The sequence below is a fragment of the Thunnus albacares genome, chromosome 8, assembly GCF_914725855.1.
Source record: "Thunnus albacares chromosome 8, fThuAlb1.1, whole genome shotgun sequence".
Taxonomy (NCBI): domain Eukaryota; kingdom Metazoa; phylum Chordata; class Actinopteri; order Scombriformes; family Scombridae; genus Thunnus; species Thunnus albacares.
In genome coordinates this window covers 556,119-583,449 of record NC_058113.1, presented here as the reverse complement: position 1 = coordinate 583,449, position 27,331 = coordinate 556,119, and the positions used below count along the sequence as shown (strand labels likewise).

At 39.4% G+C, this 27,331-nt stretch overlaps 1 protein-coding gene across 1 annotated transcript; it reads right to left on the bottom strand.

Annotated features, from left to right (window-relative positions):
* Positions 1 to 421: 421 nt before the first annotated feature.
* Positions 422 to 24,366, bottom strand: LOC122987184 (phosphatidylinositol-3-phosphatase SAC1-B). Its single transcript, XM_044358923.1, has 20 exons — positions 24,134 to 24,366; positions 23,520 to 23,617; positions 21,969 to 22,043; positions 21,688 to 21,815; positions 16,632 to 16,781; positions 16,362 to 16,421; positions 12,550 to 12,583; positions 11,891 to 11,992; positions 11,163 to 11,248; positions 10,685 to 10,771; positions 10,528 to 10,596; positions 9,846 to 9,925; positions 9,663 to 9,761; positions 9,440 to 9,578; positions 6,506 to 6,575; positions 6,279 to 6,351; positions 5,464 to 5,557; positions 3,838 to 3,930; positions 3,696 to 3,753; positions 422 to 3,513 (listed from the first exon to the last, which is right to left on the bottom strand). The coding sequence occupies exons 1-20, from the start codon at positions 24,160 to 24,162 to the stop codon at positions 3,377 to 3,379; spliced, it is 1,761 nt and encodes a 586-aa protein (XP_044214858.1). The 5' UTR covers positions 24,163 to 24,366; the 3' UTR covers positions 422 to 3,376.
* Between the last annotated feature and the right edge of the window lie 2,965 nt (positions 24,367 to 27,331).

The following is a 27,331-nucleotide window of genomic DNA, read 5'->3' as shown; positions in this document are numbered from 1 at the left end:
ATTTGGCACTATATAAATAAAACTGAGTTGAATTGAATAGGAAAGTCAGTAAGTATTGAGAGACTAAGACATTGTTGATTTAGGGTTTTTTCATGATTTGTTGACAAAAACAAAATATAGAATGACACCAGACTGATCCTTCATATTCGATATTTAAGACAAACACCAAATGATCCTGTAGAATGAAGATTTCTAAGATTTACCCAGAGGGCCTGAAACCATAATCTTCATTCTTGACACTTAACTGATTTGACATTTTAAACCTTTTAAATGTGTATAGTAGCTTTTACTGGAATAGATCACATATGTAGTATAGTCATATATGAAGTGTACTGTTAATATAGAGAACTACTTCTCAAAGATGCACAGTGAAAATTAGGATCCTCACCTAATATATTATTTCAGAGTAGTTACACTCAGATAATATGGGGAAATTACCAAAAAACTTTTAATCAACATGTCAGACATACTCATAAACACATTCACATTAAAAGCTAAAACAAGCTGAATGTCTTTGCTCCCAAAATCTGATATTACTATTTTTCCAGAAATAGACCAATCAAAAGTGCTGAGGAAATTTCCTTTACGTAACTCATAAGAATATGAATATATAATTTACTCAATTACTATAGTTATATGGCACTGACATTGTTGAAAACCTGATTCATATTTCTCTACAGCAGAATACAGAGTCTCCAACATGCTAAATGTACTGTTTTTAGCATTATACCATAATCCACAATACATAGATATAACAACCATACAGTAAATACCAAAAAACTGTTTGGTTTCAGCCACTCCTTACAAAGCCAGACTCCATGTAACAATCTAAACACCTCTTAAACAACTGATGGAGATAGAAAATGAAGCTTGGCTCAGAAACTACATGGACCACTGCATGCTGTCACAACCAAATGGCTACTGAACCCTACAAGACCAGAATGACAGAGGACAACACTGCAGAGTTCCCACTCAAGAGTAAGGGGGAATATTATAGTCCAAATGCCCCAATCCAGGTGTTGCCTCCTATAGTAACCTTCAGAGGACTGAAGCCTTGTGGCCTGGACCTGCACCTCATGAGCTACGACTTAGGGCAGTTTTATGCTTCTCCATACAGGTGTTGCTGTCTTGTTGCTCTCGATCACAAAGTGAATGAAAGAATTTATGCATAAATACTATGGAAAAATAACAAATACACATTACCAACCATCTGTGTTGCAGTGGTGGTACAGCGATGAATGGGTACCTCCACACACTGAACTGCAAATCAGATTGTACACTGCAGGTATCACCATCCGGAGATCATTCTTCGGGATCATATTAATAAAGATACATAAATCTACTTTTTAAGAGACAAAAGTTAATGATGTGCTCCTCATCAACTCAAAAAGTTGAACATTCTTACCACCAGAATAACATCATTTAACAGGCAAAAATCTGAGGTATATCCACAAAACAAAAACCCATTAAATCAATCAGTCATTTAGATCAGATTTTCTGTTACTGACCAGTAACAACGTCCAGTGTAGCATCACATCTGTATTCAAGAGGGTTGACAGGACAAGGACAATGTGATAACCAACATTATTATGTAGGAAATACATTAATGTTAAAACTTTGTTAACAATATTGTTTAACGATATGTTCTGCTTATTCATGCCCACAAGTCATTCACAAATTAAGTAAACAGAGAAGACAAATTATTTTTCTGCACACAAATTTACTTTTTGTGGAAAATAAATAGGTGTAAACTCCAATTGGTGAGTTCCATGATACCTAGATTTACAGTAGCCTATGAGTTGTAATGATACACTTTAACACATGATGATTGACTGGCATGACATGTTTCCAGGTTATTGGTGAATAGACGAGGGACGTGTGGAGTAACTATCAGAAAATGTACTGTAGATTTACTAAAGTATCGAGTTGTGCCTCTTACTGTTTAATGAGCTGAGGTACAGGTGTGTGAGTGGACTGCCCATAAGGGTGCCTATTACAGTTGAGGGCTACAAAACTTCTGCTTTCAACAGTAAATAACATTTGTTATATAAAACATTTGCTTGAATTGTTAGATATGTCCAACACACATTTATGTTGCTGGAAGCTGGAAGTTGTGCCACTGTTTGCTGTGTTTAATACTTTGCTGTTGTACATTTTGTCTGGCAAATCATTGAATAGCGTGAGACAGGAGTGGCAGCAATTTTAAACAAAATCACTATTTTGTATTAGGTAATTTATAAATAACTGTTTGCTTAATCAAATCTTAAATTTCCAATGTACTCTGATTTTGCATTGAATATAGGTCATGTCAGTAGATAAAAAAACAAACATTTTATCACAGAAGAACATCCACTGTATTTTGTAAATTGTGAACGATTAATTGACTATTTATTGTAAATGTGGCTGACTATCATTTAAAGAAATTGCTTAAAATTTGCATCCCTAATCCAAATATTCTAAAAGCTGTACATGTATTGCTGAAAAGGCTACTAATAGGAACAAACAGTGGAGTTTATACCTGCCTTCACAGTATGATTTACATTCTGCAATGGCTTTTTCATTGATCCACTTCATATGATGGGTCTACCAGTGACTGATGACCACCTCATCGCAAATGCCTTCACATTACATGTTATTAATACAACTTGGTCACCTAATATATTTCCTATATATGACAAAATGAAGTGATAAAGACTGCTCAAATGCAGTTTTCCAGTTATACATTCCAGGATACTGAGGATTTCCAATGATACACTGTTGTTATTTTAATTCTGGCTAAATACGGCAGTACTTCTCTGAGCCTTATCGACCCATTCCTGGTCGTCAGAAGCAGATAGGTAGCGTCTGACTTAGGACAGAGCTACTGTACATAGATAACCAAATCTTGGCAACGGCAAACCAGAAGAAAAAGAAAAAAGGCAAATTAACAGTACATACTGTAATTCATTTACAGCTGTCCTGTGACATCACAGCAGCTGTTCTGAATCTGATCCCAATGCATCCCATTCAGGGAATGCAGTGGGACATGTGAAATCTTACATAGGTCCCACAGAATTCCTCTGAAATCAAGAACGATGACATCCAGTTAGAGCAAACTCCAGAGGTTCAGTGTACAGAAAAACCTATGGACAGACAGTCCTGTCCACATGAGTGTCGCTGCAGTGTGGACAGCAGCAGGCCTGTGCACTTCCAGTCTCTGTCTTTCCACCTTTCTTGTACACAAGGCCAACCCTGCTACCCACCCTCCACCACTCCACCCTCTCTGCTAGTAAAGGCTCCAGGCCTGTTGATACTGATGGTGGGGGTAAAGTGATGAAGAGGGAGATGATGAGGTGGTGAGCTCACCAGGGCCTAGCTGCTTTCCACACACACACATTCAGTCCAGCTTCTCCTTCTGGACCAGCTTGGGAGCATCTACGAAGTCCCGTCCATTAAAGAGGATGAGGCCACTCGTCACCACACTCGCTATTCCCCAGAACAGGACATATGCCAGAGTCTCCGTCCATGTGTCACCTGATGTGGAACAGAAAGTCATAATGAGTATTGAGGGAACTTTCCAAAAATAGTAATGAGTTCATACATTTTTTGAGTCTGATATGAATTAACCTTTAGGATAATTAACCCCTGATGCTGTTATGTTGTTATCTGTAAAAATGCCTGTTTATTAGAGTTTATTCATTTCCAGTTTAACTTACCAGCCATTAGCAGGCAGATGATACACATGGAGAACGCTACCACCATGATGATAGGCAACTAGAAAAAGAAAAGACAACTGATCACATTAAAGACATGGGACAAAGAAAAACATACTAATCTATCTTCTTGAGCCCTTCTTACCGTCAGAAACTTCCAGTCTTTTAGGTCATGCAGTGGAGTGGTCCAATCAGCTTCATCCACAGCATAGTTCCCCAGGAACAGATCGATGGAGTCCTGCATTTAAACCAACCATGTGGTTCAAACTCTTCCAACATTTACTTTCTGCATTGATGATATTAAATACTTCTGATACTCAAATCAGTTCTGATGACTGATGTTTGAGTTGGATGTATGAATGAGAAAGAGAAATGCAGAGGAGGAAAATAAAACTGAAACTTAAGAGCGTCTGTCTCCACAGTAAATCATCTGCTGAGTGTTTGACAGTTATTTATTTCTTCTTAAGGCAAGGCAAGTTCATTTGTATAGCACATTTCAGCAACAGGGCAATTCAAAATACTTAACATAAAACATTAAAGCATTGAGATAAAGTGCAAAATAAATACCATAAAAGGACATTTAAGTACAATTAAAAACAGTCATTAAAGAGCTAAGAGAATAGAAAACAAAAACAAGCTAAAATAGAATAAGACTAGTATAAAATATGAGAATAAAAGTTACAGTGCAGTGTAAGAAATTACTAATTATTTGATTTAATAAAAGGCAGCGGCAAACAGAAAAGTCTACAGCTTTGATTTAAAAGAACTGAAAGTTGCAGCTGATCTGGGATCTGGGAATTTATTCCAGAAACGTTTTGTATAAAACCTGAATGCTGCTTCTCCATGTTTAGCTTTGACTCTGGGGACAGAAAGACGATCTGTCCCAGACCACCTGAGAGGTCTGGAAGGTTCATAAAGCGGCAGAAGATGAGAAATGTATTTTGGCCCTAAACCACTCAGTGCTTTATAAACCAACAGTATTCTAAAATCAATTCTTTGACAGACAGGAAGCCAGTGTAAAGATCTGAGAACTGGAGTGAAATGATCCAGTTTCTTGGTCATAGTGGACTTGAGCAGCAGCGTTCTGAATCAGCTGCATCTGTCTGATCTTTAGAATGTAACCGCCATGAATCGCTCGCACTCTCCCTTGCTCTCTCACTCTTTTTGAAGTCTGGAAGTTAACAACAAAACCTAACTTTACTTTTAACATTAAACAATGAGAAAAGTCCTCCCCTTGACTAGAGCACCTCCTTGTTTTATGAATGAAGTGGTACACAAGTTGAAGCAGCCACAGTTTCTGTGTTTAACCAATCAGCGGTGGCCAGCCCTACAAACCACGTCCCCAAAGTTCCTGTACTTTTGGAACGTAAACCCCCCTGAAATGTTCAGTGAAGTCCTGCAGTGCATTGAAAAACTGTTGGTTGGTCAAAGTTGAACCATGAAGTAGCTCTATAGAGGTTGTTGCAGAAAACAACAAACAATTACAACAGAAAATCTGAGTACTGACTTCAAAGATACACTCCCTGATTTTATCATAGTGCCCTGTAGAGCCTCAAAATGGCAACTTAATATGGTGGACTAGTTTGGTTACCATGTGGACCATGTTGGGATGGTGAAGTCACCCCAACAGCAGCCCTGTCCTTTCAATCCAAGGTTTATTTAACCTTGCACTGGCTAACATGCCCCTAATACTTTATATATTCATTGTATTAATATAACTATAAAGCACTGATCACTAATCCACACAGGTACTTTGAAGGTTTGGACCCACCTGTCTAAAACCATCAGAGAAGTTGTTTTTGTAATATCGGATCACAGAGTTCCAGCCGTCCATCAGCAGCCCCCACTGAGTCCTCTTCCCTGTCCTGAAAGATCAACATGTAGTTGAACCACAAAAATAAATAAATAAATAAATAAATCACTAATGTCCCCACATGATGAATCAAATGAATTTTGTGATCCCTGAGCTTTCCTCTTATACACCATACAAAATAATCAAAATCTAATGGATTACATCAGAACATGCTCTTCAGAGAATAAATAACCCACTCCATTCTGGACACTTCATGAGTTTTCAATTTACACTACACTCAGGCCAAAATGTCAGCGTAACACTGTACAATCATAATCTTGACATATATCCTCAATATTGACTATTATTCCCTGTAAACCTGCTTATTTTACACTAACTTCACACTACAGCTTGCTCTGGTTGAAGCAAAAACTGGGTCTAAGAGGCTCGATACATTATGCCAATAGTGACTGGTCAGGGCACAATCAAATTGGAAAATGGCTCGAAAGATGGCAGTGTCAATTTCAAGCAGAAAAGTTGCAAATGAACTTGGACGGAACAAACCCCCATTTGATTTTGGTATTTCTTGTTTATATGTTTTTCCAGCTGGATCACCAAAAATCTCAGGATTCATTTCGTATGAACCATGATATCCACAGCACATCTTATAGGAATCTGGACATTATTTGTTAAGCTATATCAGCGTCTGGACAACATCTCCAACTCTTCTGTCATTAGCAGGTAGATAGTGTATGTTTAACTGTAGGATAGCTGTTTGCTGTGTAAAAACTGACCTGGTGAAGTCAGTCTTCAAGGCACCAGTACCAGCATACTGCTTGGCACAGGCATCTGCATTATCTGCCCAAGCTGCATGTGAATGAAACAAGGAGAGGGACAGAATATAAAAGAATTAGAACAAGAGGAAACAGATCATATTAGCATCCATGACCTGAAATGTGGCTGTGCCAGGAGTCCTTTCAAAGAAACTACTGAGGTTATTGTTGTGTGAGGGAGAGCCCACCGTTTTTGTACATCTTCTCAAAGTCTGCCTGCTCTTCAATCTGCTGGCTCATGTGGAGGACTCCCATTTTCTGCAGGCACACACACATTTGAGTTGAGAGGTAAGTCCAAAATGAACTATTCGACTCCTTTGTCAAAAGCTGAGAAATATTTTCTGGTGAGAGTCGTTTGGTACATTTTTCACATACTGTAAATTCATAATAGTATAGGTATAACAATTTTCCAAATCCACGGTTCAGTACAAACCAAGATTTTTGAGCCACGGTTTGGTTCACACCTGTGTTTTTTTGAGGTGGGGGGGGGGGGGGGGGGGGGGGGGGGGGGTAATGAGAAAAAACACTATGAAGGCAGATTAGTAAAACTAAATTACCGTATTTCCTCCAATACCGTCTCAGGCCTTTATTGGAAGCAGGCTTATATTAAAGAGAGGCCTATATTTCTAATTCCCTCTTTTTGATTAGTATATTTGCTCGGAATTTAGTACAAAGCCTCCTTGTTTTCTGATCTGCTTCCGTTTTCTCTGTTAATTTTTTGTTACTGTGTTACCAGTAATTATGGCAATCTTCACCAAAGATTGCCACCAAAAGAGACAGCTAACTTCCGGTTAGCCCTATGCTAACTTGAATGGGGATAAAATAATTTAATTATGCGGCTCTTATAGACTTTCCAAATTTTATTGGACCGAATGGATCAAATTCTAATAGTGAAACAAGTTATTTCGCAGGGGTTGTGTGAGCTTTGTTACATTAGTAACGTAATGAGAGTTTGACCACCGGGGGAGACTGCGACTCCTATGACGAAACCCTGTCTCTTGTCTCAGGATCGTGGACATTTGTGTCACCTTTTCGGTCTCAGTTTCAGAACCGTTACACTCATAATAAATAGTGACCCTCACAGAGAACCAGGACTTTATTTAAAACAGGTTTATATTTGAAACATGCCTTTATTCCAATTTTCACCTGACTTAAGAGTTCATCTCATCATAATTTAGTAAGAAGCCTCCATGTTTTCTGATCCAATCCATTAGCTGTTTACCTGTTATAAATGAACTCAGTATGATGTACATTTCCACAGCACTAATTTTATTAGTAGAACATCAGAGTCATGTCATACTTACCAGTCTGCTGCTGAGTATCTTTTTAACACAAATACTGTTTTCCTTCATTCAGTTACAAAGTGTGGTAAAGTGGACAAGGCTGCAGGAGTGGTTAGAGACATTTCTGTGTTTTATACTTCTTCCTCATGGTGAAAACATATCACCACTGGAATTGTAACTCAAGCTGAGCACAGCCACTGTTCTCTATGGAGAACAAATTACCAACAGTTCAACGACCATTGTTCATTTTTTTTTTTTTTATTATTGTGTCCACCTCCTGTGTGATTTGTTCATGAACTGCTGTTTTGAAGGCACGAGTTTGGAGATTTGACCATCACCATCTTGGATTTGACCATCGCCATGTTTGCTTTTTGGAGCCAGAAGTGGCTCAGTTAACACTGTGCATTTACAATCTGGTGACAGGACTCACAAAACATTTCTGAGGAAATAAACTATTCAAACCTGCCTATTAAGTTTGTGTTGGAATGTGACTGATTCATGAAAGAAGCCCCTTTTGTCAGGATTATCAGGATTTTGCATCTCCACAGTTGCTGGGGAGAAAATACTGCTTTCAGCTCTGTGATTGGTGGTCCAGTTATAATGTACATACATACAGAGGGCCCACTAATTCAAATGATAGTAAAGTTGACCAATCATAACCATAACTTCCCTCTAAACGGGCTTGTTGTCACTACTTTAGGACAAATTCAGCCCTCTGTGTGCTGTGACTCGGTCTGCACCATTACCACGCTGGTGCACCTGTGGTGCGCTGGGTAGGCAGAGTCTGTACACCATTGGAGAGTTATCGTAGCCAGCAGATACACCAGACCCACTGCCAAATTTCAGGGGCGAGAGCAGTGTTTACATCACCATGACTACATGGCCCATACAAACACAAGTCAAGGGAGATTGATGAGACAGAGAACTGATGAATGTCATTCAGGCTTACATAAAATCATATTGTGAGCATTACTGTCCATGCTGGCAATTATGTCAGTTAGGAAAGCTAACTTAGCCTTGCCCTGTAGGTCGACATTGCTGTTTGTTTTGTCAGCTGACAATTATGTAGTTGCTGCCACTGGCTGAGAGATTACACTCCATTTAAACAGTATTCCCAGCCTTCGCCATTAGATGAAAGGGTGCACTGGCGTACTGAAATGGAGTGGACACTTTTTCAAGATTAACTTTTAATGAAAAGTTGGAGTTAATCTGCAAAGGAAGACCTAGACCAGAGCTAATTTGGTGCAGAAAACCAAGGCTTTTTTCAATTCCAGGATTTTGTTTTCAAGTAACTTTCGTTAATGCGATCATCAAAGGGTAAGTTCTTAAAATCTAATAACAGCAACCATGCCAACTGATATTATTCTGGTGCTGCTGCCATTGTTGTGTGTGTTACGGTTTATTTGGGGAAATGGTCATTCAAGATTTAGTTTACTGTCATTTTCTTCACTGAAAACACACTGAAATAGCAGCAGCTACACCTATACTCTGTGAATCTGAGGTTACACCATGGTTACATTACATAATCAATGTTGTCGCAGTGGTAGCGACTTGTCAATCACAACATCTATTTTATTCTAAATGGGACCATAATTTATAAAATGAACATCATGATGTATTGAAGAAGACTTAATACTAGTGCTTGAGACCATGAACTCATTAGGAAAGTGTTTACTGAAATAATAAATCAAGTGAGAAGTAGGGTCATTTTCTCATAGACTTCGATACGATCTCACTTCTTTTTGTAGCCCCCTGCTGGTCATTAGAAAGAATGCCAGTTTAAGGCACTTCCGCATTGGCTTCACTTTTAAGACCGGGAGCTACCCGCTTGCATCCTACCCGTAGCTGTGACTGCAGCGAGCATCGGGCCAGCAAGCTCTGGATGACATTGGTACGGTCCAGACAGTCCATGCAGTTACTGCGAAATGTCCCCTCCTGGTTTGACAGCACCTTCCCATCTGCATCCACCAGGAAATACCTGCATCCACATACACAACATTACTTCTGATGTTGGGTATGAAGAGACATATTGGCACACACACAACGCAGAAAACACACTGACCCAAACTCATCCTGCATTTCAGCAACCATGTCCAATAAGATCTGCAGCCGGTGCCACCTCATCCGACTGCATTCCTTATGGAAGTCAAACGCTATGTACCTACAGAAAAGCAAGCCTTTAGGAACTGAAAGAGAAATGCCATATGTGAGGGGTAAAAGATGGTGGTGATGGTAGTAATCTTACTTGATCATGCCATTTCCCAAGCTGGTCACCATCTTGTCAAATGCTAGCTCCAGTGGCTTTTCTGAGCCATTTTGGTTGATCTGTGAAAAAAGGATGAAAAGAACTCAGGGCCAGAAAATTCCCTGCCTCTAAAAAGCAGGGGTAAACAGAGTGCAAATGGGATGTACAAGAGACACAAGGTTGTGGTGGGGAAAAGAAATGTGTATTACAGTTAATATAGGCTGCTCCGACCCTTTTGTCTTCTCCTTTTCATTTTCCATGAACACGCTTAATGCTCCCTAATTAATATTTATATGCTAAAGATTATATCATCATATTTTTTGGGTAATAGCCCCGGTTTATCGCTGGTGGAGTTGAACCACAACCAAAGTCTATATTTTGCAATGAAGACCACATATCATTTATTTTCTGATCTTATGATCTAATAGAAATCCCACTTCTGAATCGCATCTATGAGCTCTCATTCACTCAAATGAGGGAATCCCAGGGCACATTTGTATGGCACATTTGCACAATTTCATTTTCTAAGTAAATTTGGCTGTCAGTGTACTTATCTAAAAATACTGCAAACAATTATAAATGAGTATCCTACATTGTCATATTGGCACACTGCTTTCATAAAGTGAAAGTAATAAAGATAGAATCAATAGATGTGATAAATAATAAAGTTTTTCCATCTTACCAGGTTCAAAATGACTTGTCTTCCATAGAGAATAATCTGTGAGTCAAAGTGTCTCTGGAATCCATCCAACTAAAGAGATAAACAGAGAAAATAGGAAAACTGCATGAGAAAATGAAGATAAATAAACGTGTCTAATGTAAGTGTAAAGACAGCTTACATGGTTGACTGTTTTGCTGATCTGTGGCTTTGGCTTGTACTTGAGATTGGGCCTTTGGGACCAGTAGAAGGGGATGGAGCCTCTTGTCTGTGAAGAAAAGCAGTATAATGCATAAAAATAACTTAATCCAGCTTTCATACACTCATTTTTTGTACTCCATTACAACTGTCACAGTCATATAGCCAAGTCCATGTTGGAGTCTACATTCTAATGTAGATCTCATCACTGGGCCACAACAGGAATGTGGACTGTGAGGAAACTGTGCATGAAAGTGGTAGGTATACATAATGTAAAATTAATTTAAGAAGAATTTTATTTTGAGGGTTAATGCTGTATAGTATTTACAGTGTGTGGTGTTAAGATTGAGAATTTTGGACTTACTGTTCCTCCACTGAATTGAATGATGATTCATTTCTTCCTTATGGCCAGTAAGAACATCACACAAAATCTGTCCTGCAGCATTATTGCTTTTGCTCACCTGAACAAATGAAGCCTTGGCACTGTTGTACTGCACTATCTGTTCTGTTTCCACATAGTTAGCAGCATGCCCTTCTGAATCAATGCCTTTAGACAAAAAGACAAATAACTGTTTGAAAAGTTAGAAATGTGATGGCTTGAAAGTCCCAGTGACAGCTTTTCATTGACTTAATGTCCACTGGATGTGGCTGCATATCGTTCTGGTCTTGTGTTGAAAAACTTCACAGCAGCTGCTGGAGACAATCTGCTGTCATTCCAGCCAGTGTGCCAGTGCCATTGAATACATCGGTGGAACATCCTAATCGCAGATCATGTAATGCTCTTCTCTCTACTAGACTATCTTTACACATTGAGTCAATTTTTGCACGTCATGAAATTCACACATGAATGCATATAAATGCCTACATTTACTGTCAACTGCCATGAAACTAATATGTATCTATGCATTTCATTTGTCACTGATTTTCTCTTTCTATACGTATAACATAACTAGTTTTTCTGTCATAAATGAGCTGCAAATGTGTTCTCAATTTGTTTGTAGAACACAAAAAATATTGGCAAATCATCACTGAACAATATTGGAAATGTGTCTGTTGAAAAACAGACTGAAGACACTTCAGAAATATGTCCAGTGGACGTGTGAGCTGTGATGGACACGTGAGCAATCGGAATGTGATGCAGTCGCAACCAGTGGACATGAGGGGTCAGCTGAGTGGACAGCAGTGTTACCTCGGACATGGTAGCGGACACCAGCTCTGAAACAGCTCCTCCTGGAGATAATACTCCAATCAAACACCTTTCCATTGATGCAGCTTGACTTCATGATAATGACTAGTCAACAAATGTGTTAAGAAACCAGAACTGGCATGGAAGTTGAGAGTCAGCACTACACACAGTAACAAATAAGAATATATACAAAAAGTCCTATGCACTGTAATGTGCTTTAAAGATAAACAAAATATTATTCTACTATACATTTACTGATATGCTTTAACTGCTGCCAAACATACCTGAGGCCAGCTGATTCAAAGTCTTTGTTCTGTTGGATCAGTGTCATAAAATCTTTATAATACTATAGTTCCTTTGTACACTGTGCTGTAGACTTGTTTTTCCTCATCTAGGGAATTAACAGTCATCCTGGTAAAGCACAAGACAACATTCCTCTGTCAACACATTTAATAATATAAAGCACATGGGACAATTTTAAAAGTCATAAATCTAAATATAAAGCCATAAAGGTTTCAATAAACCAGACACACCTTATTCAATTATTTAATGCTTCAGACAGATAACATGTTGAGATGGGCCCAACATTAAAGGTCTTACACTAAACACTTTCTGAGAGGAGGAATAAACAGTGGCAGTCAGACAACAATAGGAAAGGATACAGCCATGGACAACAGGATACACAAACTTGTGTAACTGTAAGATGAAAGCAGTGTTAGATTATGAAATGCTTTACTGATGCAGGTTTAGCATTCTGTGTACAATTCTTCTGAAAGAAAACTTTAGGTTACCTAGGAAAATGGGATGTCTCACAGTCAGATAGCCTGTCAAAAGTTTGGACACACTTTCTCATTCAAGAGTTTGACTGGTATTGTACATGCCACCATATTGGTCCTGGGCAGTAGCCCCTCTGAATGCATGCAAGTATATTGTGGGAAGAGGTTTATCCACTGCTACACCTTTTGTGTAATACAGAATACTTTGTCTATCATAAATGATGTTTTCACACCAAAATACCTCTGTTTAATGCAATGTAATAGTAAGGTAATATGGCCTATATGTGTATATATCTATGAGTTACACTCAAGCGGGTAACACCCAGTCTGAAAGGTGAAGCCAATGTGGAAGTGCCTTAAACCTGCATTCTTTGTAAAGGCCAGCAGGGGGACTCCACTAGCTACAAAAAGAAGTAAGATTGTATGGAAGTCTATGAGAAAATGACCCTACTTCTCACTTGATTTATTACCTCATGAAACACTTTCCTGATGAGTTTATGGTCTCAATCACTAGTATCAAGTATTCTTCAATGCATCATGATGTTCATTTTGTAAATTATGGCCCAATTTAGAGTGAAACAGACAATAAAGTAGCATATGCTTTAGGGCGTGGCTACGTTGTGATTGACAAGTTGCTACCACAGCAACAACGTTGATTATGTAACATAACTGTGGCATAACCCCAGACTTACAAAGTATAGGCGTAGCTATTGATATTTCACAGTGTGTTTTCAGTTTACGAAAGTTAATTGTAACATTTTGGTCGCCTAAAAAAGTATTGTTCAGCATTTGGTTGTGATAAATGACCCTCTAAGGAGTCAGATGTTCAGTTTTTCCGGTTAGGACATTTTGTTTTAATGGTTTTAACCTGTTTTTTGCTGGCATTTGTCCACTCCATTTTGCTGGAAATTAACATTAGCATTATCACTGTTAAGCATAGATTGTAAATGCACTGTGCTAACCAATCTAGCAGCTAGCACTATGGTCAACTCCACCCTCTCGTCCAAATATGGTCACTTCAGGAATATCAAACATGGAGATGGTCCAATCCAATTTGGCAATAGTCAAATCGCTAAACTCAAGGCTTCAAAACAGCAGTTCACAAACCCATGGGTGACATTACGGTGACTATGTCCATATTTTTTTTTACAGTCTACGGTTACATCCCTGAAAAAAGGCTGTTCTGATGAGACATCTAAATCATGATACTCACAGCACCATAGGGCTGTGCGATATGACGATATATATTATGTGACGAGAGAAAAATCGTCTATCAAAAATCTATCGTTTAATTTATTGCTCTATCGTTTATATCGTTGTGACGCAAATCCCACTCTTTACAGTAATTTTTTTGTCATTTGCAGTCTGTCCATCTTTTGCACAGATTACATTAATAAATTACTCTTCTTGGCTTGTTACTCACGCAGCTTTTATTGCACTTACAGTAACATAACGAGTTAAGTTGTTGTCAACTCTCTGCCGCTGTCTGTCTCTAGAGACTGTCTTTATTTGTGTTATTTACCAAATTTATGTACGCTCTTTTAATTTCAGCTTAGTGTATGAGAGTCTCTGCTACAGCCGCAGTGTTGAGCGGAGGTGTGTTGGGGTGTGGGCGTGTTTTTGCTTTAGAGCGTAACCACTGTGAAAAAAATCTGAAAAATAACATTTTATTGATCTGATTCACCGGCTTTCTCACTACCAGCACTCCCTAGCTCACTTGACCACAGCTGCTCTCTCACTCTTTTTCTCTCGTCTTTTTTATAATGAGTCGGGAAGCCAACAAAAAAAGTCTAACTTAACTTTTAATGTTATCAAACGAAGAGAAATGTCCTCCCCTCCTCCTAGTAACGTCTTTGTCCTCCCTCATGGCAGAGTTTACAGCTCTGATCAGTCCGATCTCCATCACACCTCTGAATCCCGAACACTTGCATGCTATGTAAAACACACGGAAGCGGCTTTATGCCAGCAAGGGGACCCAGAGGGGATGGACCAACTATTTATTCAGTGAATTAAAATGTGCTATATCGGTATAGATATCATTATCTGGATATGAAATAACCTATATCGGGATATGAGATTTTGGTCATATTGCCCCGCCCTACAGCACCAGGGTTATACAAGCAACCTAAAGCTCTTGTTCACAGAATTCTTTTAAGTGTACTACTGTGAGATAGGGGGAATCCCATATTGGTGGACAAGCTTATCTTCAAGAGTGACAGCTAGCCCCCTCCACCAATTACTGCAGATACCACCCTTGGGAAAGTCTGAGAAGGGCCTTAAGTAGTGGCACCATCAGCTGAAAGGAGTTTTTTTGCCTAGGCACTTAAATATATTGTATACTTAATAATCATCGCAATAATCCAAATAATCCAAAAAAACAGAATGGAATTTAAAATTATTATACTCACCTACAAAACCTCAATGGTCAGGCAACATCATATCTTAATAAACTCATAGTACCCTATTACCTCACTAGAACACTGCGCTCCCAGAATGCAGGCTTACTTGTGGTTCCAAGAGTCTCCAAAAGTAGAATGGGAGGCAGAGCCTCCGGATATCAGGCTCCTCTCCTGTGGAACCATCTTTCAGTCTGGGAGGCAGACACCTTTAAGAGTAGGCTTAAAACTTTTCATAAAGCTTAGCTAGGGCCATCACAAGCTGCCATAGACCAGCCCCTAGTTATGCTGCTATAGGCCTACACTGCCAAGGGACTTCCAATGATCCACTGAGCTCCTCTCTCTCCCTTTTCTTCTCCATCTGCACACATTCATGTACCATTGATGCATATTACTAACTTGACATCTTGCACAGAGTTTTGTGCTTTCTCGTCTCACAGGTGACCTTCGGTTGTGGACCGCCTGCTGCCTGGGGCTGCAGACTACCTACTGTCCCCTTGGTCCAGCTTGCCCACTGCTACTACTATTATTATTAGTCATATTTCTATTATTATTGTTGTTTTTGTTATTATTGTTGTCTGTGTATCTCTCTCCCACTTTCTCTTTCAACTCAACGGGGCAAGGCAGATGGCTGCCCACCTTGAGTGCGGTTCTGTTTGAGGTTTCTTCATGTTAAAGGGGAGTGTTTCCTTGCCACTGTCACCAAGTGCAATTTAAGAGTACAGTCTAGAACTGCTCTATGTGAAAAGTGCCCTGAGATAACTTCTGTTGTGAATTAGTGCTATATAAAAAAATCTGACCTGACTTGACAATAGTATCATACTTGTGCATGTGTGACATGGAACTGACAAAGCTAAAAGGTTCAGTAATCATTCTATCTAACTGTATTAAGGACTGGGGATGCTTGAAACAAATAATTTATACCATGTGTCGTCCAAACACGTCTAGATGCAAAAGTGTGCTGTCACAGATAGAAGCAGTGAACTGCTCAAATGAGGAAAATGTCACACAATTAAGTCTCTCCTCGAAAGACATTCCTGCTCAAGAGGAAGCTTGAGAGAGAACCAACCATCAAACCCTGCCCACTTTCACTCCTCCACAAACTCAGCCAATTACTGCGGAAAGTGAGCATGATTGTCTGATTGTCTGTATTTGGAAAACATAAAAATGGCCACAGCTCCTCCAATTCAAGTCAAGTATCCTTCCTATGGAGAAGGCAGCTGAACCCGAAGACAGCTCCACATATCCAATAGTTAGAAGTCAAAACAAATGCTATGAAAGAGAAGAGAAGTTTTGTCTTACCTCTGGCTGTGCAATGAATTCCCTCAACAGGTGGCCGTTCCAGACAAAACGCTGATCTGCCTAGAACACGGACAGTTACCATGTTAATGCATAGCCAAATACATGGGCTAGGTCACAAAATACTTAAAATAAAGTGTTTCTAGATATAAGAAATACAATGGTACATTTGGAATTATTAGTTGAGATAGGAGATGTTTCTACTTGTATGTACATTAAAATTGAAGTAACTATTCAATTGTTTATGTGTTATGTATGAGGTGCTCCCCTTACCCTCTCTAGAAGGCTCATCTCCTGAAATTCTGGGCTGGTGTTGGCCAGGCGCTGCAGAGTGTGGGTCAGGTCATAGTCTGTTGCAAAGTAGAAGCCATCTGTATGAAGCACATTTTTGATCATGGACAGGAAAGTCTTGTTGTCCTGCATCTGAAACAAGAGACAAAGATGAGAGATAAAGAAAACAGACAGCAGATGCACATATGACACAGGTCCACTCAAAGTGTATTGGACCTGCGTTGGACCCATTTATGAGACAGCTGTCACCCTGCTTCACATTGTTAGCTGAGACTGCAGTCTGCTGTGTAGTTCACACGGATTCTCTGCTTTTTCACCAGGAGTCGGTGGATGATCAGAGAAAGGTCAAGAAGAACATTTACATCTGATGACAGAGACCATCTTTGAACAGAGAGAGGTTACCATCTCCCCCCCATATGCAGCCACCTGTATCATGTGACTTTCATATTTAGATCATTTGATGACACCTGAGCGAGTTTTATTCCCTGATAAAGACTGTGAGATGCAGTTGAAAGTTCCCGAAAAGCTAGCAAGTGAACATCTGAGTGGAGATTATTTTGTCCCCAGGTCAAGAAGTCTGTTTACAAACAATACAAATTTTGATTGTCTGTGAGCATTTGAGTCACAGTGATAACCAGGCAGTCAGCCAGAAGCAAATATATTGCAAATTTTAACCGTATTTTCAGAAAATGTGAATTCATGCACATTTCCATCCACTACTGTTATGCGAATATCAGGAGTTGGTTCATAGAGATGAGCAGCAGTTGGTGCGCTAATTCTCCAGTCAGGTGCCATAATACCACTGCAGAAGAGGGTGCAACAAAATACACAAGTGCCAGTCAAACCTCAAACGGTGAATGATAAAATAGAAAACATGATGGAAATATGGCTATCTTTATAATCTTTAATTCAAACTGTCAACATATACAGTATCAAAAGGAAACACAATCACACTCATACCATAGGCTCATACAGAGGAGACATCAGTCATGTGAGTAAAATGTTCGCTACATTAAAACTTACTTGATGAAGGTGTTTCCATCTACCATTTATTGCATTAACACTTTTCTGAAAAAGGCAAAAACCACCACAAGAGAGCGTAAAAACTTTGAGAATTTTTTTGAGGTTTTTTTGAATTTTGCCATTTCTATCAATCTTTTCTAATGCGTACTTCAAAATGTGTAGGAATATGTGCACTCAAAGAGTTTTTATGATTTTAAGGGGAGTTATTATTGTACCGAACTCTAACATGAAATTATTCATCCAGCAACATAACTCATATAAAAGTAGACATAATTGGGAAATAGTCCTCCTTGTTGGCCACACAAGGGAGGTCAGTTAGAATTATGATTGCTATTAATCATAATTATGATTTTGTGAGGGTATAGGTCTTTTAAGTTTAAGTGACTGAGCAAACACAAGGAAACACCAACAAGTTCCCTTTAGTTACATACACATTTATTACTAATACTACAGCAACAAGTACTAAACACTACAACATTTTACAAACAAGACACCTAAGTGAAAGGGATGGCTAGTGAATGAATGAAATGAATGATGCAGAGTTATCTATTGTGTAGTTTATATGAGAGACCTGATCAGATGGAGTCAAATCAACAGTACAAGAGCTAAGTTCTGAGTTGCCAGTTGAAGTTACAAATTATGAGAGCACTAGGGCTTACGCAAGTTGATTAAGGTTTTGCAGATAACTTGCTTGCTCCTGGCTTTTTGCGGAAAATGGAGTTTGATGTGCTGGGGTGAGAAGCTGGACTCTGGATCTTGTAATGATGAGTAAGCCGGCCAGTCCAGATTTAAAAGTTCCCATTGGAAGAGAGCTCCTGGTTTAGGCTCTCCTAGTCTTGATCCTTAACTCATGACTCTAGCTTCTGAGGTTTCACTTCCTTTTGTTCTGAATCACATCTTCAGACTAGCAAAATGCAAGCTTTCCACCAGCATGGCAAAAAGCAAGAAGAAACCAGCAAGAAATACCAGCCTGAAGTCTCAGATAAGAGACTGTTTTTAAAGTTTCGGTCTGCCTGCCCCGAAGGTGCATCCTGACCCATCCCAGGGAATCAGTCCCCTCCTGTCCACGGACAGGCGGGTACAATTCCTGAATGCGGTTATTCTTTTAAATCAAAGTATTTACAATTTAGCAATTGCATGATTCCTAATTTTCTAATTTTGCATTTTTGACAGTAGCTTTAGTATTCTGGGAGTGAAACAAGCAGAATGGTACTAAACAAGATGTTAGTGTTATCAAGGATGATGGAATTATGTTAGTGGTAAATTTCTTGGCTTAAACGCAGTGGAATAAAAGTCTAACTGAAGCACATGATAACACATATATGATATACACACATATCAACATATAATATTAATTGTGTTCTGGTAAGTGTCTGTATGTCACTGGGACATGTTGCGCAGCAAGTTCTCCCTGTTGTTGATGGTGTTGACTTGCAAGCTGTCTGGTGTTCTTCACAGTGGGATTAAAGTTGGTGCCAGTTCATCTCTGTGTTACTGGCTCTTGGAGGTGAGTTATGATAGCCAATGGTGAGGGTCTTTTATCCTCACCATTGGCTAAGGTGGTTTGGGTCAGTGGTCTGGTTTAGTGACCATGGGGACCAGGGGTTCCTTATCTGATCCTTTCTGTTTGCAGAATGTTGTTTAGATGGTCTGGTCAGTGAGGAGTTTGGAACTCTCACTTTTGTGTTATTGGCAAGAATTCCTGGGGAGTTGAAGAAAGAGCTGGGGCCTGTTTCAGAAAGCAAGTTAAGCAAACTCTGAGTCTAACCCTGAACTCTGAGTTGATGAACCCAAGATGAGAAACTCAGAGTTTTCAGTTTCAGAACAGCTGATCAGAGTCAGTTCAATCAACTCTGAGTATGTTCAAAGAAAAAAGCCATCATCAATGGAGCTCAGATACTACGAGTCACTATGGCAACAGGTAAATAAAAGGCAGAGTCTCCATTTTAATCCAGTGGCGAGAGATATTAATGCATGTGTGTGCGGACGCTGCACATTTACCTTTTTAAAAAAAGAGCCTGAGTCAGAGCGGGAAAAGTGTCAATAAGTTAACAGAATAAGGTTTTATTCAGTGTTGTCCATTAATTCATCATTTACCGACCTTACATTTCCTTAATGATGATAAAGTGGAATCTGACTGACTGTGTATCAGGGTGCAGCTACATTACATTTTCAATATATTTGTTCAACTTTAATCCGACGGACAAAACACAGGAGGCAGAACTGAAGATGAAAATATAGTCAAAGATTTAAAACATATATAGATCAAAGACATAGAGACATGACTGTAAGCTCACAGTCTGATCCAGTAATAATGTGTTTGGTGATTTGCACTTGAAAAGGTGTCGAGGTTAAAATACAGAATATTCTAAATTTTTAGACATCCATTTGTATCTCGGCTCAGCAGCATTCAGTGACTTTATTTCAGCTACTTCAACAAATGTAGTAAATTCAAACATTGTCACTGAAATGCTGTTAAAACATGTTAAGATTATGCTCCCTATTTAACAATCTCACTTTCAAACTACATTCTGCAGCTTCATCAAAATCCTGCTCACTAAGCATATTAACATATAATCTCCAATATTATAGGAATTATGTTCCATCAGTGTGATATTCATTGATCCTATGTGTCTAAAACTTCATACTGATTGTTTAAATTTAAACTGAGATAACACATTATGTGCGATAAACATTTCAGTGCAAGAGCTGCTCTAACAAACTGAAACCTGTGTTGTGTGAATTCAGGCTGTGTAACATTTGAATGTAAGAGAAAAAAAAAATGCTGTTAAAAAAAGAAGAAACAGCGATAACTTTAGATAGTCCTGAGTAACAAACTAATATCCAACCAGGATTTAGATTCTGACAGATAGTAAACCTCTGCTAATTAATGCACTTTCATATGGATCGAATGAATGAGGAAATGAAACAGCACCTTGGGCTCTGTAAGAGGGAGGAGACAGAGAGAAACTTAAGGTTTGTTGAAGAAAACCTGCCAGCGAGCAGGTTAGCTTCAGAGTCAGTTACTGCAGTAACTGACCCCAAGTTTAAGTTAGCTCTCTTTCTGGAACTGAAAACCCAGTTCCCTCATCCCTCATCTCAGGGTGAACAAACTCAGAGTTTTCACTAAACCCACTTTCTGAAACAGGCCCCAGGTCTGTTGTTTGAGGCTTGTACTGTCTGCCTTCAAAACATGCAGGGACCATACAGCATAAAAATACATTGATGGAAATGTGGCTAGTGTGTATCAGGCAGAAACACTGCAACAAACAGGTATTGTGAATTTGTAAATTAAACATTCTCATTATATTCTGGATTATTACACAATGAAGGTTAGTCATTTCTGCTAAATCACTACTGAATCATGATGATATGCTCATATGGCATAATCATTTTAGAAAATGTTTTGTGTGACGAGTTCTGTCTGATATAATACATAACAGTAAATCACATTTGACATTTATTTGATTATCTTATGTGTGATTTTGCATATATTTGCCATACTGTAAAATACGTATATCAGTACTGGCAAACATTTATTATATTGTTGATATTGCTTTCAACTGTAGTGCTCAACCCTACTATATTTTCACCTTGAAACATTTAATGTGACCCAACTTCAATAAAACAGCCTTATTGAGTTCATGGATGAAGAGCTGCTCCTGGTGTCTAATATAGTTGGACTGTCTGAGCATGTGAAAACTCAGCTGAGCATTCTTCATTGTGTAGTCTTCATTTGTAGCAATTTAATTTATAGGTTTGGAACCATGTAATTTATAGCCAAAACTAAAGAGTTTTGGCTATAAAGAGTGAGATAGCGGAGCAGAGTTTTTAGCTTTGGGTACACGTGAATACAACACCTGTAGAAAAGGTGTTCAGAAGCAGAGCTTTTGGATGATGGACAGACAAACGTTGCATTTTGAGGCCCCACTGAAAGCCAGGAGATTATCAGGTAGAGACTTTCCCTGCCACAAGTACAATCAGGAGCCATAGCAGTAAAAGACAGAAGGTCTACCTGGTTGTCTGTCAGGTGTAGTATTGTCTTCTTATAGGAGATTATGTCAAAGTCCAGAGCCTTCCACACAGCGTGGCCCAGCAGATCCCCCACCTTCTTCTTCTTTGTGATGACAACCAGGTACACACCTAATATACAGGTGATTGGAAATGACAATGCACAGCAGAGCACTAGTATAGCTATACATAGCTAGAATCCCTCAGTTCTCTAATAGCTGATGGTTCCCATACTTCCCAGGTCTTGCTGAAACATAAACTTCCTGCATTACATACTGAACCTACCTGCCACCAAACGTATGGTCCCCATGAGTCCACAAATCGGCCTGGTCTCAGCAGATGCAGGGATGTCCCTCCTCACTGAGGACCATAGAGGGAACATAACACTGGTTAGTGACAGTGTGCTCTAAAGACAAACGGCTGTAGAAACATCTGAACTACAGCTGGAGCTAATGGCACTATTTTTGTTATTGATGAATCTCTAAATTATTTTATTAATTAATTGTCTATTTGCACTCCTGATAAACTTTGATAAAGAGTTGTCAGAGACTAAAGTGATGCCTTAAAACTTTTTTAATATGAGCTAAAAATCAGATGAAACAGAGAAAAGCAAGCAAAGTCCTCACATAACTGAATAACTAGATCTAGTACATGTCTGGCATTTTTACTCACTAAAGGACAAACACAATTAATCAGAATTGTGACAATCCCAGCATGTGTCAGCATGCATGAGGAGGCTTTATACCTATAAAACAATATTACGCAGAACTCTCTCCCAGTCCGAGAGTTTAAGAGCAAAAGCAGTGTTTCCCCTAGGTTGACTGCTTTGGCCTGGATGCGGTGCCAGGGGGGTGGGGCGGAACACATTTCTCCATTCTCTATTTCTCTGTTTAGTGTCGTCAGGTTAGGCTAATCCATTGTTGCTAGCTTCAGGGTTAACCCCCTTCACTTTTCCGGCAGTTGGGGAAAAAACAGACATGACTTTTCTTGGTCTTGAGAAGCTGCAGTATTTATTAACTGACACATTGTATCCTGTACTGTACATTTACTGCCAGATTGACACCTTACTGCTAACCGCTTCCTCTGCTCCGCTTCTTTGATGTTGTACAGTGTCCTGTATAGTATCTGAGCAGACGAGTACGGCAGGAAACTTTGGACAAGAGTCAGCCTCTCTTCACTTCCTGCGTGAACTATATACTGATGTTCAGCTGCAGTTTTTGAACCAATGGCAGCACCTGAGAGTTCTGATTCACCTTCAAATTGTGACTGCATCAGTCTTTCAGTCTGTCAGGACTCTAACATGCCTGTGCCCAGTGGCCCATTGTCTCATAATCTGCCTGTGTACATCTGCGATTGGAGTGGGAAAACTGCAATGCTGGATGAACAACTGAGCAACTCAAACCTAACATCAAAATCCAGTTTGATGACCTTCATTGTTTCTGCTGATCAGTGTTGTTACTTTGTAACATGTTATTCCCCAAACTGCTGATGTTGTGCTTTTGTGACATGTTGCATATTCCTCACTGAGCTTGTGTTTAATCAAACTACAGCACAGCATGAGACACACTGCACCAAGGGGGGAAGAACAGGCATAATAGAGGCCCAACAGTTCATTTTTGCCCCAGGCCCCCAAACAGGCCAATCCAGCCATGTTACTGTACCTTTATCTATACATTTTAGGTTGTCTGGAGGAACATACGTACCTTTACAGTTTCTTTACATGCAGCTGAGCTGACCACTGTTACACTACTTTGAGCATGGAGCAGTGTCTTTATATCTGATCAGCATGTTCTTACTACACATGTACTGGAGCTCAGTCACCTAACCTGTGCTTACCTGTGAGAGTCATCTCAGTTGACACCCTGTCAATAGCCAGGACATCCACAGAGCCATCATCACAAGCCTCTATGTAAAATTTTTCTGGTGTGGTGCGCCTGGTCAGACAAAGACAAGAGCTGTTTCAAAAGCAGGTTGACAGAAACCAAAGCCGTTTTTGTAATCACATCAATCAAACAAAATAATGTGATCATGAGCCAGAGACAGCTGGAAGGAGGTAACACAGAACTGACAGGAAATACATATTAACGTTAGCTATTTCAGCTAATGTGACACTGCTGAAGCAGCTGGTCACTGTTTAGCACTGCAAATGCATCGAAACTGAGTTGTTGTGCAGACTTCCATTCATTAAGTCTCCTGAAACCTAGCTTCACTCAGAAGAACAGGATCCCGTTAAATAAAGTAATGTGAACCATGCCATGCTATCATAAACTGTGTGGAAGCAAACGTAGCGTTAGCTGCAGGACAGTAACACGATGCAGCGTTGACATGTTTAGCTGATGTACCGTTCAGACTGTTCATATGAAATCCTTACAAACACTCCTCGCTATTTCATTCTGTAGCAACACAAATCAAAGCGATGTGATGTTACTATATTGTTTCACAAGACTTACAAGTTGAAACTATCATAGGTGCTCGCCATCTTTCCTCCTGTATGACCTCCGTGACGTGTCAGAGTCAACGTCAGGCAACGTCAAACACCGGCTTCTTCTGGCTTCAGACAAGAGCCTCCTCCTCATGGATGTATTATAAGAACTGGATACCGGACCAAAAATGGCGCCCGTTCAGTCCAATAAGAACTGCTTGCCTGCTTGTCATACGCCAAAAAATGTTTCTAGCTTCCGGGTTTGCTTCCGCGTTGTGCGGCCCACTGAATGTGCGCGGTAGTGTTTCCCCCGGTCGGCCCATAGACTTTACATTGTGATGACGTAACGGATTTTAAATCACTTTTCTACGCTTGAGGAAAGTTTTACAAATATAAAACCTCCATGAATCAATAGTTCATAATAGAAAGAGTCACAACTGACGTTGTTTGCAGTTCGAGGTGTCCTGTTAACAGTTTTACAGACGTCTGTTTTACAATGTCCTCTGTCTTAATACTACAGAGGACTCTTATGTTAATTTTAGTCCCTCCCAAATTGATAATCTTGTTGATAGTGCTGCAGGCTCATTTCGAATAACACTCAACTCCATCGCCCCCTTAAAAAGGAAAATAATAAAACATAAGAGGTTAACTCCATGGTATAACTCCCAAACCTGCAAATTAAAGCAAACATTGCGAAAATTCGAAAGGATTTGGTGTTCCACCAAAGTGGAAGAATCTCACTTAGTCTGGCAAGATAGTCTTAAAACATAAAGGAAGGCCCTCTGTAATGCCAGAGTCGCCTATTACTAAGCATTAATAGAAGAGAATAAAAACAGCCCTAGGTTTTCAGCACTTTGGCCAGGCTGACGAAGAGTCATAACTCTATTGATCCATGTATTCTTATAGCTCCCAGTAGTAATGACTTTATGAGCTTCTTTAATGATAAAATTCTAACTATTAGAGACAAAATTAACCACCACCTGCCCTCAACAGGCACCGTTTTCTCCCCAAACACAGGCACCTTAGAAACAGCTGTAAATCCTGACATATATTCGGACTGTTTTTCTCCACTCAACTTTTCTGAACTAACTTCAATGATTTGCTCAGCTAAACCATCAACCTGTCTCTTAGACCCCATCCCAACTAGGTTGCTTAAGGAAGCCTTACCCTTAGTTAGCACTTCTTTACTAGATATGATCAATCTGTCTTTAGTAACAGGGTATTTACCACAGTCCTTTAAAGTAGCTGTAATTAAACCTCTTCTTAAGAAGCCTACTCTTGATTCAAGCATTTTAGCCAATTATAGACCTATATCTAACCTTCCATTTCTCTCTAAGATCCTTGAGAAAGAAGTCTCTAATCAGTTATGTGACTTTCTACATAACAATAGTTTATTTGAGGATTTTCAGTCAGGATTTAGAGCGCATCATGGCACAGAGACAGCACTGGTGAAAGTCACAAATGACCTCCTTACTGCATCGGACAAAGGATTTGTCTCTATACTTGTCCTGTTAGATCTTAGTGCCGCATTCGACACAATTGACCATCGAATCCTTTTGCAGAGATTGGAACATTCAATTGGCATTAAAGGAACTGCATTAAGCTGGTTTAAGCCCTATTTATCAGACCGATTTCAGTTTGTACATGTTAATGATGAATCCTCCGTGAAGGCAAAAGTTAGACATGGAGTTCCACAAGGTTCTGTACTTGGAACAATTCTATTCACCTTGTATATGCTTCCTTTAGGTAATATTATTAGGAAACGCTCCATAAATTTTCATTGTTATGCAGATGATACCCAATTATATTTATCAATGAAGCCTGATGAAATCAATCAGTTAAACGAACTCCAAGCATGCCTTAAGGACATAAAGACCTGGATGACTTGTTACTTCTGGGCTGGATTATTGCAATTCCTTATTATCAGTGTGCTCTAACAAGTCTCTAAAGACTCTCCAGCTGGTCCAGAATGCAGCTGCATGTGTACTGACTAAAACTAGAAAAAGAGATCACATTTCTCCCATTTTAGCTTCGCTACATTGGCTTCCTCTAAAATCTAGAATAGAATTTAAAATCCTTCTCCTAACTTACAAAGCCCTTAATGGTCAGGCACCATCGTATCTTGAAGAGCTCATAGTACCGTATTATCCCACTAGAACACTGCGCTCCCAGAATGCAGGCTTACTGGTGGTTCCTACAGTCTAAAAGTAGAATGGGAGGTAGAGCCTTCAGCTATCAATCAATCAATCAATCAGGCTCCTCTCTTGTGGAACCATCTTCAAGATTCGGTCCGGGGTGCAGACACCCTCTCTATGTTTAAGAGTAGGCTTAAAACTTTCCTTTTTGATAAAGCTTATAGTTAGGGCCGACCAGGCTCACCTTGGATCAGCCCGTAGTTATGCTGCTATAGGCCCAGACTGCTAGGGGACCATTGCAGTCCTGTTGGCATCCTTCCCTGGCTACTGCTGTTGCTGCTGTTATTGTTTTTGTTATTGTTATGTTTGTTGTTATTCAGTAACTCCCCCCCTCCCCCCATCCCCTTCCCTCTTTCTTTCTCTCTCTCAACCTAACCAGTTAAAGCAGATGGCACCAAGAGCCAGGTTCTGCTTGAGGTTTCTACCCGTTAAAGGGGAGTTTTTCCGCTGTTGCCAAGTGCTTGCTCATGGGGGAATCGTTGGGTCTCTGTAAATTAAAGAGTATGGTCTTGACCTGCTCTATGTGAAAAGTGCCCTGAGATGACTTGTTGTGATTTGGTGCTATATAAATAAAAATTGATTGGTTGATTGATTGAAAATCTAGTTTCCTTTTTGTAATTTTTTTCCTAAGTCATGTACAGACTCACATAAAAAATTATTAAAGACAGAAGCAACAGTAAGATGATCTTCATTTAATTTTCCTTGTACTTTGAGTTTAAAATCTCCTAAAAAAATTGGTCCCTCCTTGTGAGATTATCAACGTTTTTCCAGATTAATTTACTGTTGCCTTTTGCCTCATTCAATATATTGAGATAAAAACGAGATTTAGCTTCTCTTAGCTCTTGGATAACTTTGTTCTTTAAACCTTTATAGATCAGCATGTCAGTGTCTCTTCTAGTTTTAATTGCCTTCCTTAGTGCAGCATCTCTAGATTTCATTAGTTTCCACAAATTTTCATTAAACAACATAAAATTGTTTTTATTTTTAGATTTTATCTTTATCCTCAAATTAAATCTTTCCCTCACAGAGTT

What these genes read in the sequence shown, in the direction of transcription:
- LOC122987184 (XM_044358923.1), bottom strand. Translation starts at nt 24,162, where the DNA reads ATGGCGAGCACCTATGATAGTTTCAACTT. An exon ending in TACACCTGACAGACAACCAG is followed by an intron (nt 16,782 to 21,687) that starts GTAGACCTTCTG and finishes CTCTTGTTTCAG; the next exon opens with ATGCAGGACAACAAGACTTT. An exon ending in TGAGAAGATGTACAAAAACG is followed by an intron (nt 6,352 to 6,505) that starts GTGGGCTCTCCC and finishes ATTCACATGCAG; the next exon opens with CTTGGGCAGATAATGCAGAT.